This window comes from Sinohyriopsis cumingii, chromosome 2 (assembly GCF_028554795.1).
Source record: "Sinohyriopsis cumingii isolate HCF-2022 chromosome 2, ASM2855479v2, whole genome shotgun sequence".
In the NCBI taxonomy this organism is placed as follows: Eukaryota; Metazoa; Mollusca; class Bivalvia; order Unionida; family Unionidae; genus Sinohyriopsis; species Sinohyriopsis cumingii.
In genome coordinates this window covers 41,746,123-41,760,858 of record NC_142962.1, presented here as the reverse complement: position 1 = coordinate 41,760,858, position 14,736 = coordinate 41,746,123, and the positions used below count along the sequence as shown (strand labels likewise).

At 36.7% G+C, this 14,736-nt stretch overlaps 1 protein-coding gene across 1 annotated transcript in view; it reads left to right on the top strand.

The window, feature by feature from the left end:
• LOC149804714 (uncharacterized) overlaps positions 1-1,306 on the top strand; it is a 50,646-nt gene extending 49,340 nt beyond the window's left edge. Inside the window, exon 11 of the mRNA XM_089943386.1 lies at positions 804-1,306. Coding sequence (XP_089799512.1) covers positions 804-1,013 — 210 coding nt within the window. The 3' untranslated portion in view covers positions 1,014-1,306. The remainder of the gene's footprint in view (positions 1-803) is intronic.
• The last annotated feature ends 13,430 nt before the right edge of the window (positions 1,307-14,736 follow it).

Below are 14,736 nucleotides of genomic sequence, written 5' to 3'. Positions count from 1 at the left end.
CACGATTTTCTGATTATTTTCTGTCTTTAATCAATATCATAACATATTTAAAAATCAAGATTAATTGATTATTTTCTGTTTTATTTCAGTATCAAAACATATTAAAAAGTCTAGATTAATTTTTGTAGTTTCCGTTGAAAGTCAACACTAGTTGGTACTGATTTCTTTTTTTATTAAACTAACTCTAGATGTATATTCCACCATGTGAAGCTTGCAACAGTTTTCTGCACTGACCTAACTTTCGCTTTAATATTCTATTCAAAACAGTAACGCAACATTTTTCTGTAACCATAATCAACAAACTAGGGTTTTATAATTGTCTTTATTTTGTGCATCTTGCATGCCAAACCTTTGCCCAACTTAACTTGGAGTAGGCCAATGGTAATCTAGATCATCGTACTGATGGTGTACACGATATTGCTATTAAGTAATGAAAAGAGTTAATATAACTCGTATGTTATGACTTGTGTCTATTTGTTATCTTGCATTTCATAAAGGGTATCGACTAATTGAGATGTCAAATTAACCATGAACGATACAATAATGTTGCAATTAGAGACAAATTTACTACTACTGAGTGTCGGAGGTTAATTTTGGAAAGCAATAGCCTAATATGTAAGATAACAGTTCAAGCCATCTGAAAAACGTTTATATCTAACATGAAAAGTGAATGAACAAAATGTGCAGTGGGGATATTTTCGTTAAAACCATTCAAAGCAGTGTTTGCAGCATGTTATTGATGTTAGAAACGTTTATTAGGTAAAATTATTTATTTTGGTTCCATCATTTTGCTCCATTTTCAGATATTCAAAGCAATCTACGGCATGTATACCACCGATCTGAACGATCTGGATCTTCCTTCATACATATTTACTTCACAGTGTGCATCATTGCCAAATGTGACTCTTACCCAAGCTGGTGGAGTGGATGATTTCAGCGTTTCTGTCACCTCAAAGCTACCACACGTTGGACGTGGGCATATTCGGGGTGATCGATATATTTGGTTTGATTGATAAGTTGGGTAAAAGGCGATCGCAATTCTGAAGAGTATAACTTGATCTGCAATTGATGCATCAATACAATTTATTCTCATTTAACTTGTACGATGCATAGAAAATATTCATTAAATTGATATTACGTGAAGACGGTACGATGTTTTAAAGTTGAGAGTGCTATTGAAGCATTAGTTAGTTTGACCATATCTCAATCACTTTAGCCATTACATCAGTGGTAACTAGCGTCCCTACTCACAGTTTTAACAGACTCAGAGAAATAAATAAAAACCCAACGTGTAAAAAAACTGCAATTTGTTTCCTTCTTGTTTGTACACACACACACACACACACACACACACACACACACACACATATATATATATATATATATATATATATATATATATATATATATATATATATATATATATATATATATATATATATATATATATATATATATATATATATATATATATATATAGTTGTAGCTTCATGTCCCACCCGGCCACATTATCCTGGTATCAGGCCGACTAGTCCGAACACAGATCTTTTATTGTTGAGCGCCAAGAGAGGCAGGTACTAGACGAATTTTAAGTCTTTGGTATGACCCGGCCGATGTTCGAACCCTTGGTCTGCCGCATCCGTGGCGGACGATCTATCCACTGAGACCACTGGAACGGTCTTTACAAACAAACCCAAAGAATCAAACACAAGTTTGGAAAAGTCATGAGTCAAGAGCTAATGCTAGTTTCTAGAATAATAGCCTGAATATGAAAAATAAATTTGGGGTAGTATTGAGAAAGGCTGCTGTTTTTCAAAATGTTCATACCACTGTTAGTAGGGAAAACCTCTGTTAGTTTTCTTCTGCTAGCATTACACATTCTTCCCTACGCTTTACAAGCCACAAGTCCACAGACATGGTGAGGCTGATTAATCTATTTTTCCCAGTCCTTTATTCTTGGGATGAGGTGTTGTTGTGATTCTGTCGGTTGCTATTGCTGTCGTTGCTGCCCTTGTAGCCAATGTTGGAACAGTTCTCACTGATCATACTGGTGTTGCTGCTGCTCCTGTAGCCAGTGTTCGAACAGTTCCCACTGATCCTATTGGAGCTGCTGCTGCTTCTGTAGCCAATGTTGGAACAGATCCCACTGATCCTATTGGAGTTGCTGCTGCCCTTGTAGCCAATGTTGGAACAGATCCCACTGATCCTACTGGAGTTGCTGCTACTCCTGTATCCAATGTTGGAACATATCCCACTGATCCTACTGAGTTGCTGATGCTCCTGTAGCCAATGTTGGAACAGATCCCACTGATCCTATTGGAGTTGCTGATGCTCCTGTAGCCAATGTTGGGACAGATCCCACTGATCCTACTGAGTTGCTGTTGCTCCTGTAGCCAATGTTGGAACCGTTCTCACTGATCCTATTGGAGCTGCTGATGCCCTTGTAGCCAATGTTGGGACAGATCCCACTTATCCTACTGGATTTGCTTGCTACTGCTGCAGCTAATGTTGGAACAGATCCCACTGATCCTACTGAGTTGCTGATGCTCCTGTAGCCAATGTTGGAACCGTTCTCACTGATCCTATTGGAGCTGCTGCTGCCCTTGTATCCAATGTTGGAACATATCCCACTGATCCTACTTAGTTGCTGATGCTCATGTAGCCAATGTTGGAACAGACCCCACTGATCCTATTGGAGTTGCTGCTGCTCCTGTAGCCAATGTTGGGACAGATCCCACTGATCCTACTGAGTTGCTCATGCTCCTGTAGCCAATGTTGGAACCGTTCTCACTGATCCTATTGGAGCTGCTGCTGCCCCTGTAGCCAATGTTGGAACAGATCCCACTGATCCTACTGGATTTGCTTGCTACTGCTGCAGCTAATGTTGGAACAGATCCCACTGATCCTACTGAGTTGCTGATGCTCCTGTAGCCAATGTTGGAACCGTTCTCACTGATCCTATTGGAGTTGCTGCTGCCCTTGTAGCCAATGTTGGAACAGATCCCACTGACCCTACTGGATTTGCTTGCTACTCCTGCAGCTAATGTTGGAGCAGATCCCACTGATCCTACAGAGTTGCTGATGCTCCTGTAGCCAGTGTTGGAACAGATCCCACTGATCCTACTGGAGTTGCTGCTGCTCCTGTAGCCAATGTTGGGACAGATCCCACTGATCCTACTGAGTTGCTGATGCTCATGTAGCCAATGTTGGAACAGATCCCACTGATCCTATTGGAGTTGCTGCTGCTTCTGTAGCCAATGTTGGAACAGATCCCACTGATCCTACTGAGTTGCTGATGTTCCTGTAGCCAATGTTGGAACAGATCCCACTGATCCTAATGGAGTTGCTGCTGCTCCTGTAGCCAATGTTGGAACAGATCCAACTGATCCTACTGAGTTGCTGCTGCTCCTGTAGCCAATGTTGGAACCGTTCTCACTGATCCTATTGGAGCTGCTGCTGCTTCTGTAGCCAATGTCGGAACAGATCCCACTGATCCTACTGGATTTGCTTGCTACTCTTGCAGCTAATGTTGGAACAGATCCCACTGATCCTACTGAGTGCTGATGCTCCTGTAGCCAATGTTGGAACAGATCCCACTGATCCTACTGGAGTTGCTGATGCTCCTGGAGCCAATGTTGGAACCGTTCCCACTGATCCTATTAAAGTTGCTGCTGCCCCTGTAGCCAATGCTGGAACAAATCCCACTGATCCTATTGGAGTTTCTGATGTTCCTGATGTCGATATACCTGATCTTGATACGCTTGCTGACCCCATGTCTGAATGCTTTTCTCTTTCGTTCTCTTCAGTTCTGAACTGGTTCAAGAGATGTTTTCCCTATCGTTTAGGAGAGTCTACTTCTCTTGACAACTCTTCTTTTCCCAAGAAATAAAGTCAAATTTCTCTACCAGGACTAGGAGGTGTTTAACTTGCTTGAAATGTACTGAGACCATGATTGATATGCATGCACATTATTCATAATGATTGTTAAAACGGGCTAACCAGCTGCTTTATATACTTAATGTGATGGGAAACATTCTTAGGTTTCCCGCTCTCGTGTGATACAAAATAATCTGATAATATAATACGATGATGGAATTGAAAATATCGCACTGAAAAGAAAGAGAAAGAGGTAGTGAAAAATGTAAAACAAATGTAAAAAAGTTTAAAATAAAGACAAGACAACCTAATAAATCAACATTTTAATAAGACCCACTCAACGGATATGTTCACTAAGTAATACTGTCAACGGAAAATTAGGAACGTTGCTATTCTTTATGTATATAGTGTAATTTCTGGCTGACGAATATATAAAATCTATAATACAATGCAACATTTTGAACTTGAATATATTAACAGAGTTTTCAGTATTGGTGAGCAGACCATGCGTACAATGTTTCATGAAGGTTTTGTCTTGCCATTGATTTTAACTTCATTTCTAACCTAAGGAAAAGATATAATCATAATAGTCATCTAACAACATTTGACTGTTTCTTAGTTTCCACTAGAATACTTTTACTACACTTTAGTAAATAGGTGAGATGGATTCCATGGTTCCTCTGACGACGAAAATACACATAATGCTGTCCACACACGATGTAATCTAGGTGTAGTGTGTTCTTGGTCGCTGATTGTCGACGGTGTTGATGAAATAGGCTATAATGGTTTCGAATAAATTGTTCAACCTTATCATAGACGACAGGATTCCTTGTGGACGTTACGAACTGTGTGGGGAGGATATGAAGTTTCCATTTATTCTTTTCATATACCACAGAACGCACAAGTAATGATGAGCAATTGTTTCAGACTTGATATCAGTATATTAGTAAGTAGGTATTAGTAAGTAGGTATTACGAATGATATTAGAAATCTTCATAGTTGTGGATATTAGTAAGTAGGTATTAGTAAGTAGGTATTACGAATGATATTAGAAATCTTCATAGTTGAAGTTTTCTTCAGATAATCTTTAAAATTTTCTTCTTACTAAACATCTAGTGCTTGATCTATTGCACTTCATGTCGACATACATGACAATATTATATGGTCATCAGCGTGATTGTTTTGGCAATATGACGATCAAATGATCTCAACAAAGCTTTCACTCGTGTCGACGCTGTTTCTTCTTTACTCTCTCTTCTCCTTATTTTCATGCTTCGCCTCGGTTTTGAATTCGTGATGTATTTGCAGTGGTTCCTGCTACTATTCATCTATGTCCAGGGCAGGTGTTCAGTGAATGAGCACGTTTACTATATAGTTGTGTGTCTGAATTTCCTATCATATTGGAAATGTATCTCATCACATCCTCTAGCTTCATCTTAGTAGGAAATGCCGTGTGCGCTGTTGGCACCCAATCAAGATGTAGCATCAGAGCCAAGTACGATCACAAGTAATTTTTCTGCGTAAAATTAGGTTCAAAACGTCTGGGAGACACCTTCTCTCCACCTTAGATGTATTCTATATTGGCGACGTTATAGTGATATAATTGAAAAAGATTGTGATCCAATGTTTCCGTTAACGGCTGCATTGCTGAGAATGGCAACTGGTGCATTTATTAAAATTGTATAAAATACAATAAAAGTATATCTATAATTTAGGGTAAGAGATGGGACTACATGTCTAATGTCATGAAGGGTAAACGTATTTGCTAGGTTTGAATCTTAATTACAGTCTTAATTCTGACCTTAGAAGTTTCTAGAAACACATTTTGTTCACAGTTTGATATAGATTTATATTGAGATGGACCTTGTCATTGTACACAAATTGTACCTTAGGTTACTATATTGATTCTGATTATGTCAGAATTACTCATCCCATATCATTCGTCCTGTAATCAGTTTTAATTGAAACATTTTAATTTATTTCTTTACGTCGTTGGAATTACAAATAACTCTGAATTTTAGACTGAATCACATTTTTGGGATTACTGTAAATTCATTCAAGGTCATTTTGGATTTTATCACCGTAATGCATTAAGACTATTAGCACATCACCAATATTCCAGGCATTTGGCATTCATTTGGAATACCATATGCTGTAGAACCTGTGGTAGAACTTTTAGGATTATTTGGGATTTAATTCGCATTAATGTAAGTTCCTTTTAAATTTATACTTTGTATTTTGAGGGAAAAAATTATTTGTTGAATTTTATGAAACATTTTGAGTTTCGCTTTTTTCTTTACTTAATTTAAGACCATAGAATCTTAACACTACTAACCAAAGTTTGGGTAATTGACACTGGAATCATGATCCTGGGTCGGCTCATAAGTGAAAGCTTTGACTTCTATTCGTTGTATTGGTTACTTGGTCGTTTTTCTGTTCAGAGTGTAATTGATCTCGTTTCTCACTCTAGGTAAGGCGTGTTCAAGCTGGCTCACCTACAGTCATGCTTTCTCGATAGTGGTTTTGAAAGCGTTTAATTAGCCTTCAAACGGAAAACGACACTACTTCGATTCAGTCTGACACATATTTATCTCGTTCAATGAATACTTGTCCTGCAACCACATGCAGTCATAAATGCAATCATTTTTCTCGATGCATTGCCGATGAATTTGTTGGACGTGTTGCATTTCCACGCTACATAGGCATCTAAGTATTTGTTCCTGGTATATTTTCCGTAAGTGGAAAGAATTTTAAGGTAAACTCATTAAGGGTAGGTTTCTAAACTACTGCTGGCAAGTTTGTTGTTCAGGTGCAAATCCATTTCCCCGAAAAAGAATACTTAACATTTTTGACAGGGACTATTCTGGCATCTGCGTCTGGATTGGCATTGTCGTTTTTATCACTTTCAATTTTAGGTAGAAGTAACTGTAACAAATATAAATGTAGTCTTCTGTGCGCCCTTTCATTTCAAATTTGATAATTTAGTGCGCTACACTGAATGGTATCATGGTACTGAGCGGTAATGTCACCACCGAGATTCTTCCAGCGTCATGATTTTAGATGCTGTCTAAAAAAATCACTACATTATTGGTGAATCATCTTTGAATTTTGAATTTTGTAATAACGCACATCCAAGTCGCTGACTGATCTGGATCTAATATTCTTGCTGTGCCTGTTCTGTCTCCATATTGTTAAAATTTTCTTCCTGTCTTGTCCTTGCAGGATGTCGATGACCTGTTTCGACATGCGTGCGATGTGCCTTTATAGGTAGTCCATAGACCTCTTTTCCTGTCTGTATTAGCACATTTGTCTCCGACATCAGTCAACCGTGTTTTGCAATATGATTGTTTACGATTTCCTTTCGGAAGTTGTTTTCATTCCGACATGGAATGTTGTCTTAAAGTCTGCTTTCAAGGTGATCTAAATGTTTCCTTAAAGAGCAATTTAAAACTACACACGATGCATCAGTTATAACTCATTCCAGAATCATTTGCAAAAGCGAGGTTTCGCTGTGGCATTTCATTTGGCGCATATAAAATTTTGACCACGATCTGCATCACACTGTCAAAATACGATTTACTGACATCTAGACATGATACGTATAGCTGAAACTCCCTAGCTCAAGATGCCAAATTTTGTAGTATTGCCATTTATGTGTCCACGTCAAAATAACTGTTTCATACAACATTCACTTACAATATTATTCATTTCCCTTGATTTTCTTTTGAATCGGACTTATTGCTTTGCTGTACACCGACATCACAACCCTGTGTTTTTCAAAACAAGAGAGAATTGAATTTCAATATTTTAGGAATCTTTTGACGACGAGAATAAATATATTGGTAGAAATGCTTTGGGGACTACGACATATCAGATGATTAGATAAACCCAAAATCTTGTATGCAATGACTTGTGTCTACTTTCTGTGCAGAGTAAAAATGTTACCTTGGACATTGCACGAATTGAAAACAGAGAACTAAATAGTGAGAGTTCTTGTTTAGAAAGCTAGACTGATCTTTGCAATACATCTATGATAGACATTTATCTTAAGCCGTTCTACTTGTATCACAGCAGGAAAATTTGTATAGCAATTAAACAAGATGCAAGAGGAAAAGGTGTAATTTTTAGAAATAAATGTCAGTATCAGCTTTCACTGATAGGAAAAATATTATTCAATTGGGTTTGATGCTTGTTGCGAATCTGGTCTTAAACTTATTAACAGAAAATGCCGGTATCAGCTTTCACTGATAGGAAAAAAGTCTTCAATTGGGTTTGACGCTTGTTACAAATCTGGTCTTAAGCTTATTAACAGAAAAGCGCGAACACCAAAATGTCTTGTAAAATTCAAAATTAATGTATATGTCTAGAATACAAAGCGAAAATTTAAAAAAAAAAATTACAGTATTTTGAATGAAATCATAATAGTGATAAAGTTCACAAGCCCAAATGTATAGAGCTCCTACAAGGTTTTGTTATCATCAAGAACCTTGTCCGCCTCGTCCTCTTAAATGGTGTTATCTGATTTCTTGGGTTTATCGGGCAACACCATGATTTCCATGATGATGGGGATATCCTTGTAATACACACACACGCATATATATATATATATATATATATATATATATATATATATATATATCGGTCTCCTATAAATGTTTTTACTTTGCCGCCCTGTGACGCAGCGAGCGACGGTTTTTAAAATTCTTGTTTGCCACGAATTTTTTCATGCTTTCTAGTTCGTCCCGGTGCTATTATTTTCTGTGTCCTTCATTCCACGCCGTCGTATTTTCCCGTGGCCATGATTACTTCGATGATCTCGTATCTAACTCGGCTATGATGCAATTAATGATGTCCTCGATTTCCCTGGTCAACATGCTTGATTTTCTGTCTCTACAAAACGTCGCCACGACGTTCTATTTGTCGAGATATTCTTGCAGATGAGCTTGCCTGAATTCTGCCTCAGCCACGAAATTTTTAACCACTGGTCCGTAATCCACAGTAGAAAATATGCCAAGATCGTTTATGAGTACTTTCCGCACCTATTTTAGCTTTCACAGGGTGTGTTAGGCGGTTTTGTCCTTGCCGTCTGCAGATTCATTCAGATATTGTGGTTAAAATAGAAGTCTTATGACATCACCAGCTATTCCTAATGTGTGGTCGTTATTTTTATACTATTAAAATCATATAATATCTACCGCCAAGAAAAACTGGAAATAACTGAGCCCGGAATTTGAAGGCTCAGTGGTGGCAACATAAGTATTTTTAAATGTATTTCAACGATGGCCCTGCCAAGGTGAATTCCTGGAGAGTCTTTCCGATATTGGCCGTGCTAACATACAAATTATGTGAAATCTGCCGCTTATTTGGCTTCCAAACTAAAGCTGGTCATCCTCTCGGTATTGTTAGTACGTTACCCCAAGTGAAATCACCATACTGCGAACTGAAGCGAATGCGTGATCTGAATCCAAAACATAGAATCGACCTCCAGTGTGATCCACTCGTTGACGCTTTTGGAGGGATTAGCCTCTTTAGCTAGGCGAAACAGGCATGCGCAGATTTAGAATACTCAGAAGAGTTCACATTAAACCTCGTCCTGCTCCGGATGTTGGAGGTCAGCGAGATATCACGCGCCCACTTTATTTTTGACTCGGCGCGCATCCACGTACAATTTATTAGTTACGCTCAACCCGTTGATTAAATACCGTAAGTTTGTGAACAGATTGGAACCAAATGTTCTGCACCTTTTACTTGGAAAATGTTGATATCAGTCCCTGTTTGGCAGTTTGCAGGACATATTTGAAGAAAATTCGTCTAGCCAAGATTGAGAAATTCTCGGCCAAAAAAGAGGGTCTTGCACAATACAGACCTTAAGAAGATTATATCGTACGTATGCAATGCGTCTTGGAGTGTGTCAAGATAAGATTCTGATCCAACAGTAGGAAATTCTTAAAGAAAAAAACGATTTCGAGAAATTCGCGCCTAGATGCCGGGTCGGATATAGCACACGCGGTAAAGGGGTACATCTTACATATACAGTTTGGCCATTATGTCCCTCTTAAAAGAGTTTCACATGGTCCCTTCTTTGACATTTTATCTTTAGGGAATATTTTTGACCCAGGAAAGCAGTCCTGATCAATTCGTTGAGAGGAATGATTGAAATAAAGGGCACATGGTGGGTAACGGGTATGAAAAACACACACATAGGGCATCTGTTGTCTCAATATTTTTGTATCAATTGGAATCTTATTAGAAGAGTTTGATTTCAACGCATCTTGACGAAGGTCTGGATTGGTATATGTTCCAGCAGTTGAAAAAGAGTGAAGAAAATTCGTCGAGTTGATTTCGAGAAATTCGTGAATAGATAAAGGGCGTTGGGTACAACACGTGCCGTAATAAGATTATGTCTTGTGTATACATTTGTGACATTATGTCCCGTCTTCAAAGATTATTTTACATGGACTTTTCTATCACATTTTATGTCTATGGGATATATTTGACACATAATGGAAGCTATGACTAATTTTGTCCAGAGGAAGCATCAAAATAAAGGTTACCCAATGTGTACTCGGTATGACCACATTATGTATCGATTGTGTCAGTCGTTCGTACATGTTCTAACAGTTGGAAAACCTTTAAGACAATTCGTCCAGCCAATTAAAGGAGATCGGGTACAATGTATGCCGTACGTTACATATACAATTTGGCCTTTACGTCCCTTCTTTAAGGAGTTTTCACATGGACTCTTCCAATATGTTTTATCTCTATGGGATATAGTTACACCTCGAAGATAATCCTGACGAATATCGTCGAGAGGAATCATCGAGATAAGGGGTGCTCATTGAATGCTGGTGTTTCAAAATATAGTGCACAAATTGTGTCGATATTTCACACTAACTGAACCCCTACTTAGCGCATTTTTTTATTTCAACGCTTTTTAGATTATCTATTTAGGGGTCTGTTCCAACAGTAGGAAAAGTTTCAAGAAACTTTGTCAAACCTGCTTCGAGGCATTCGCAGCTAGATAAAGGATAGGGCACATGCCGTAAGAAGGGTATATCTTACATGTACAATTTGGTCATTATATCCCATCCTTAACGAGTTTTCACCTGGACCATTCTATGACATTTTATCTCTACGGGACCTAGTCGACTGACGAAGGAGGTCCTGACGAATATTGTTGAGAAAAATCGTGGAGATATGTGGAACCCACTAAGTACCGGCTACGAAAATCACACATACAGTGCATCGATTGTTTTAATATTTCGCACAAATTGAATTCATAATTGGAGAATTTGGATTTCAATGCGTCTTGGACAGTGTCTAGATAAGTGATCTGGTCCAACAGTAGGAAAGTTTTAAAGAAAATTCGTCGAACCAATTTCTAGAAATTCGCGGCTAGATAAAGGGCGCTGGATACAACACCTGCCGTAAGTAGATTATATCTTGCATGTACGTCTGGGCCATTTCTTTGCCTCATCAAAGACATTTTATTTGGACATTTCTTAGACATTTTATTTCTAGTGGATAGAGCCGATCCACGAAGGAAGTCATGTCGAGACAGGGGCACCTAATAGGTACCGGTTATGAAAACCCCATATAGTGAGTCGGTTGTATCTATATCTTGTATTAGGACTTTTGTTGGAACACCTCTTGAATTGTATATGGTTAGGTATCTTTTCCAACAGTTGGAAAAGTTTGAAGAAAATTCGTCGAGCCGATATTGAAAAATTCACGGCTAGATATTTGTATGCCGAAAAAGGCGTATCTTACGTCCACAGTTTTGGCTATTAGGTCACATCTTTCAAGAGTTTTCATATGGACCCATCTTTAACATTTTATCATTATGGGATATAGTAGACTCAAGAAATAGGTACTAACGAACATCGTCGAGAATAATCATGGAAATAAGGGGCACCCAATGTGCGCCGGGTATGAAGAACACACACTTGTATCAATATTTTATACTAACTGAAAGCCCTCCAAGATGACATTGATTTCAATGCCTCCAAGAGAGTGTCTAGATAGGGATCTTTTCCAACAGTAAGAAGAGTTGAAAGAAAATTCGTCCAGATGAATTCGATAAATTTACGGCTAGATAAACGGGATCGGGTACAATAAGAATGGCATTAATGATGTACACAGTTTATCAATTACGACCCCTCTTTGACGAGCTTTTATATTGACCCTACCATGACTTTTATCTCTATGGTATATTGTCGACCGACGAGGGAAGTCCTGATGAATATCGTCGAGAAGAATCATCGAGATAAGGGGCGCCCATTGAGTGCCGGGTATGAAAATACACATATAGTGCTTCTATTATATCAATATTTCGTACTAATTGAACTCCTACTTAAAAGATTTTAATCCCAACGCCTACTAGAGAGTATCTTGTTTTAGACCTGTTCCAACAGTAGGAGAATTTTAAGGAAAATTAGTCTAGCCGATTTTGGATAATTCGAAGCTAGATAAAAGGGTCAGGTATAACACATGTCGTAAGAAGGGTATATCTTACATATACAAGCTTGGCTATTATGTCCAATCTTTCGCGAGTTTTCACATGGACTCTTCTTTTTGACATCTTATCTTTAATGGATATAGTCGACCAACGAAAGAAGTCCAGACGAATTTCGTCGAGACAGATCATGGGAAAGTAACTGATTACATATTCGTTATTGAATTAGAAAAGAGGACTTATTAACTAACTTTATTTCAGTGAATTAGATTGGATACGAGTGGAAGGGTAAATAACACTGTATGTCTAAAATAGATCAACTATAATATATAATCTTTAATTAAAATTTTGTTTGAGGTCCATTATATCCGTCATGTCAATTTCATGACCTTCCTACATTTCCGATTTGTGATATGAGACATTACATTATATCATAATCCTTTCTGTAGTTTGTGAAAACAAAGGAATTTGCTAACAATGAAAGAATTTATATGGACTGAATGGACTGACAAACATGGTGTATTTCTCCATTACGGTATGCTAACACCAACAAGAACAACTTTACAATATCAATTATATTGCGCATATTGTTTTAAATGATGCTCGTGCACTGTACATGTATCGCATACTAGTATCATCTACCTGGAAGTAGAGAAAAAGAAACTTCTAACATTATCACACAAAAAATTACAAGAGCAGCACACGATTTCAAAATTGTTGCTAAGGTTAAAATGTTACAATGTTTTCTTATGCAAAGAACTGCAGCTATTTGCTATTGATCGCAGCGATTCGTCACTTGAAATTAAAGGACTTATCATCAAAGGATTATATAGAAAATGTTTATCATTGAATAAATCGCTTCTTATTCAGAAGTTTGTCAAATTAAAAAGAATATCAAACGAAGCACAATGTTTCAAATTAACACAATTTTTTAAATAATGTGCAGTCCTTTGTGAGAGTGAGGTAATTATCATGAAGAAAATAACTTAAGTTTTAGGAATTGAATTATGAGACAACATAGATTGAAATAATGCATTTGTCTTTTTTTATTCTATAGCTTGCTATTTTATGGTTAGTGAAGATTCCCAGTTCAATTTTTATATTGCTATAGTCATTTCTATTATAAATATGACAAGTCTATTGGCAAAATATTTTATCATCTATTATCAGATAACAGAAACTCATTCCATTCTATTACACTATTTTCAGTCAGAATTTAAACTGATTTTCAATTCGAATTTGACGGAATGGTATATTAGATTTCTCACAAATGTATAACTTTCTTTGTTGAACTAGCTCAAAAAGAGAGAATAATGAAAGCATAAGTTTGGTAATCTTGTGAATTAGTCTAGATTCATGCAATTTTTTAATTCATGAATACACATTCTAATTTTATAATTGCTTTATTTATTCCTTACACAAATTTATTATTTAGTTGGTTACTCAATATTTATATAGATTTGTATCTGTTCTTAGTATTGGTTGTTTATCATCAATTTTACGAATACTGAAAAACTGAATAATAATAATAATAATAATAATAATAATTATTATTATTATTATTATTATTATTATTATTATTATTATTATTATTATTATTATTGTGTGCATAATGTTTCTAGGTGATCTAAAGGTTGTGGAATTAATGTCTACCTGACCTTTGTCATGATTTTAAGAAGTGAACAAGATATTACCAACGTTTGACTTCAAGACCTAACCTTGTTACTAAAACATAGAATATTTTCTTAAAGTATATTTGTTGACAAAATAGTGGAACTTTCCTTGGGAAATTTGGGTTTTCCGGAGTAATCTATAGCAGTGAAGATCAAATGATTGTTTGTGCATAAAGGGACTTGGAAAATTATTTTTTGATTCCTATTTCATAGTGGAATAACTTATAGTGTTCACATATAATTTGAGAGCAATTATTTATTGAAATAATTCATTAAAATCAAAAAGCACTCAATAACTTTTGGACTAAAAAACTATTTTTTGATCACCGAGGTCTAATTCAAAGACATCCTGGATTATATCATTGTGACACATCAAGATATCCAAGACTATTGGATTTAATTCTGAACATTCTATACATTTAAACTTGTGTTACAATATTAAGGATTTTTTAGATTTCGTTCACATGAATGTTTGAATCTCTTAAATTTTCACTTTGTAACTTAGAGAAATAAATTGTTTGTTGAATTTTACTCCAACTGCTGGTTTCACGTCCTTTCTGTTGCGTAGTTTATAATACAGAGTCGTAACATTGTTAAATTAATGGAAACATTTGTTATTGTATCTTGACTTACCCTGAATTCGCGGTCATTCTATCCAGCAGGGTTATAAGATCGTTGAACACTTTGGCACTACTGCTAGCTTTACCATGGTTTTCTGTAATAGATACAATA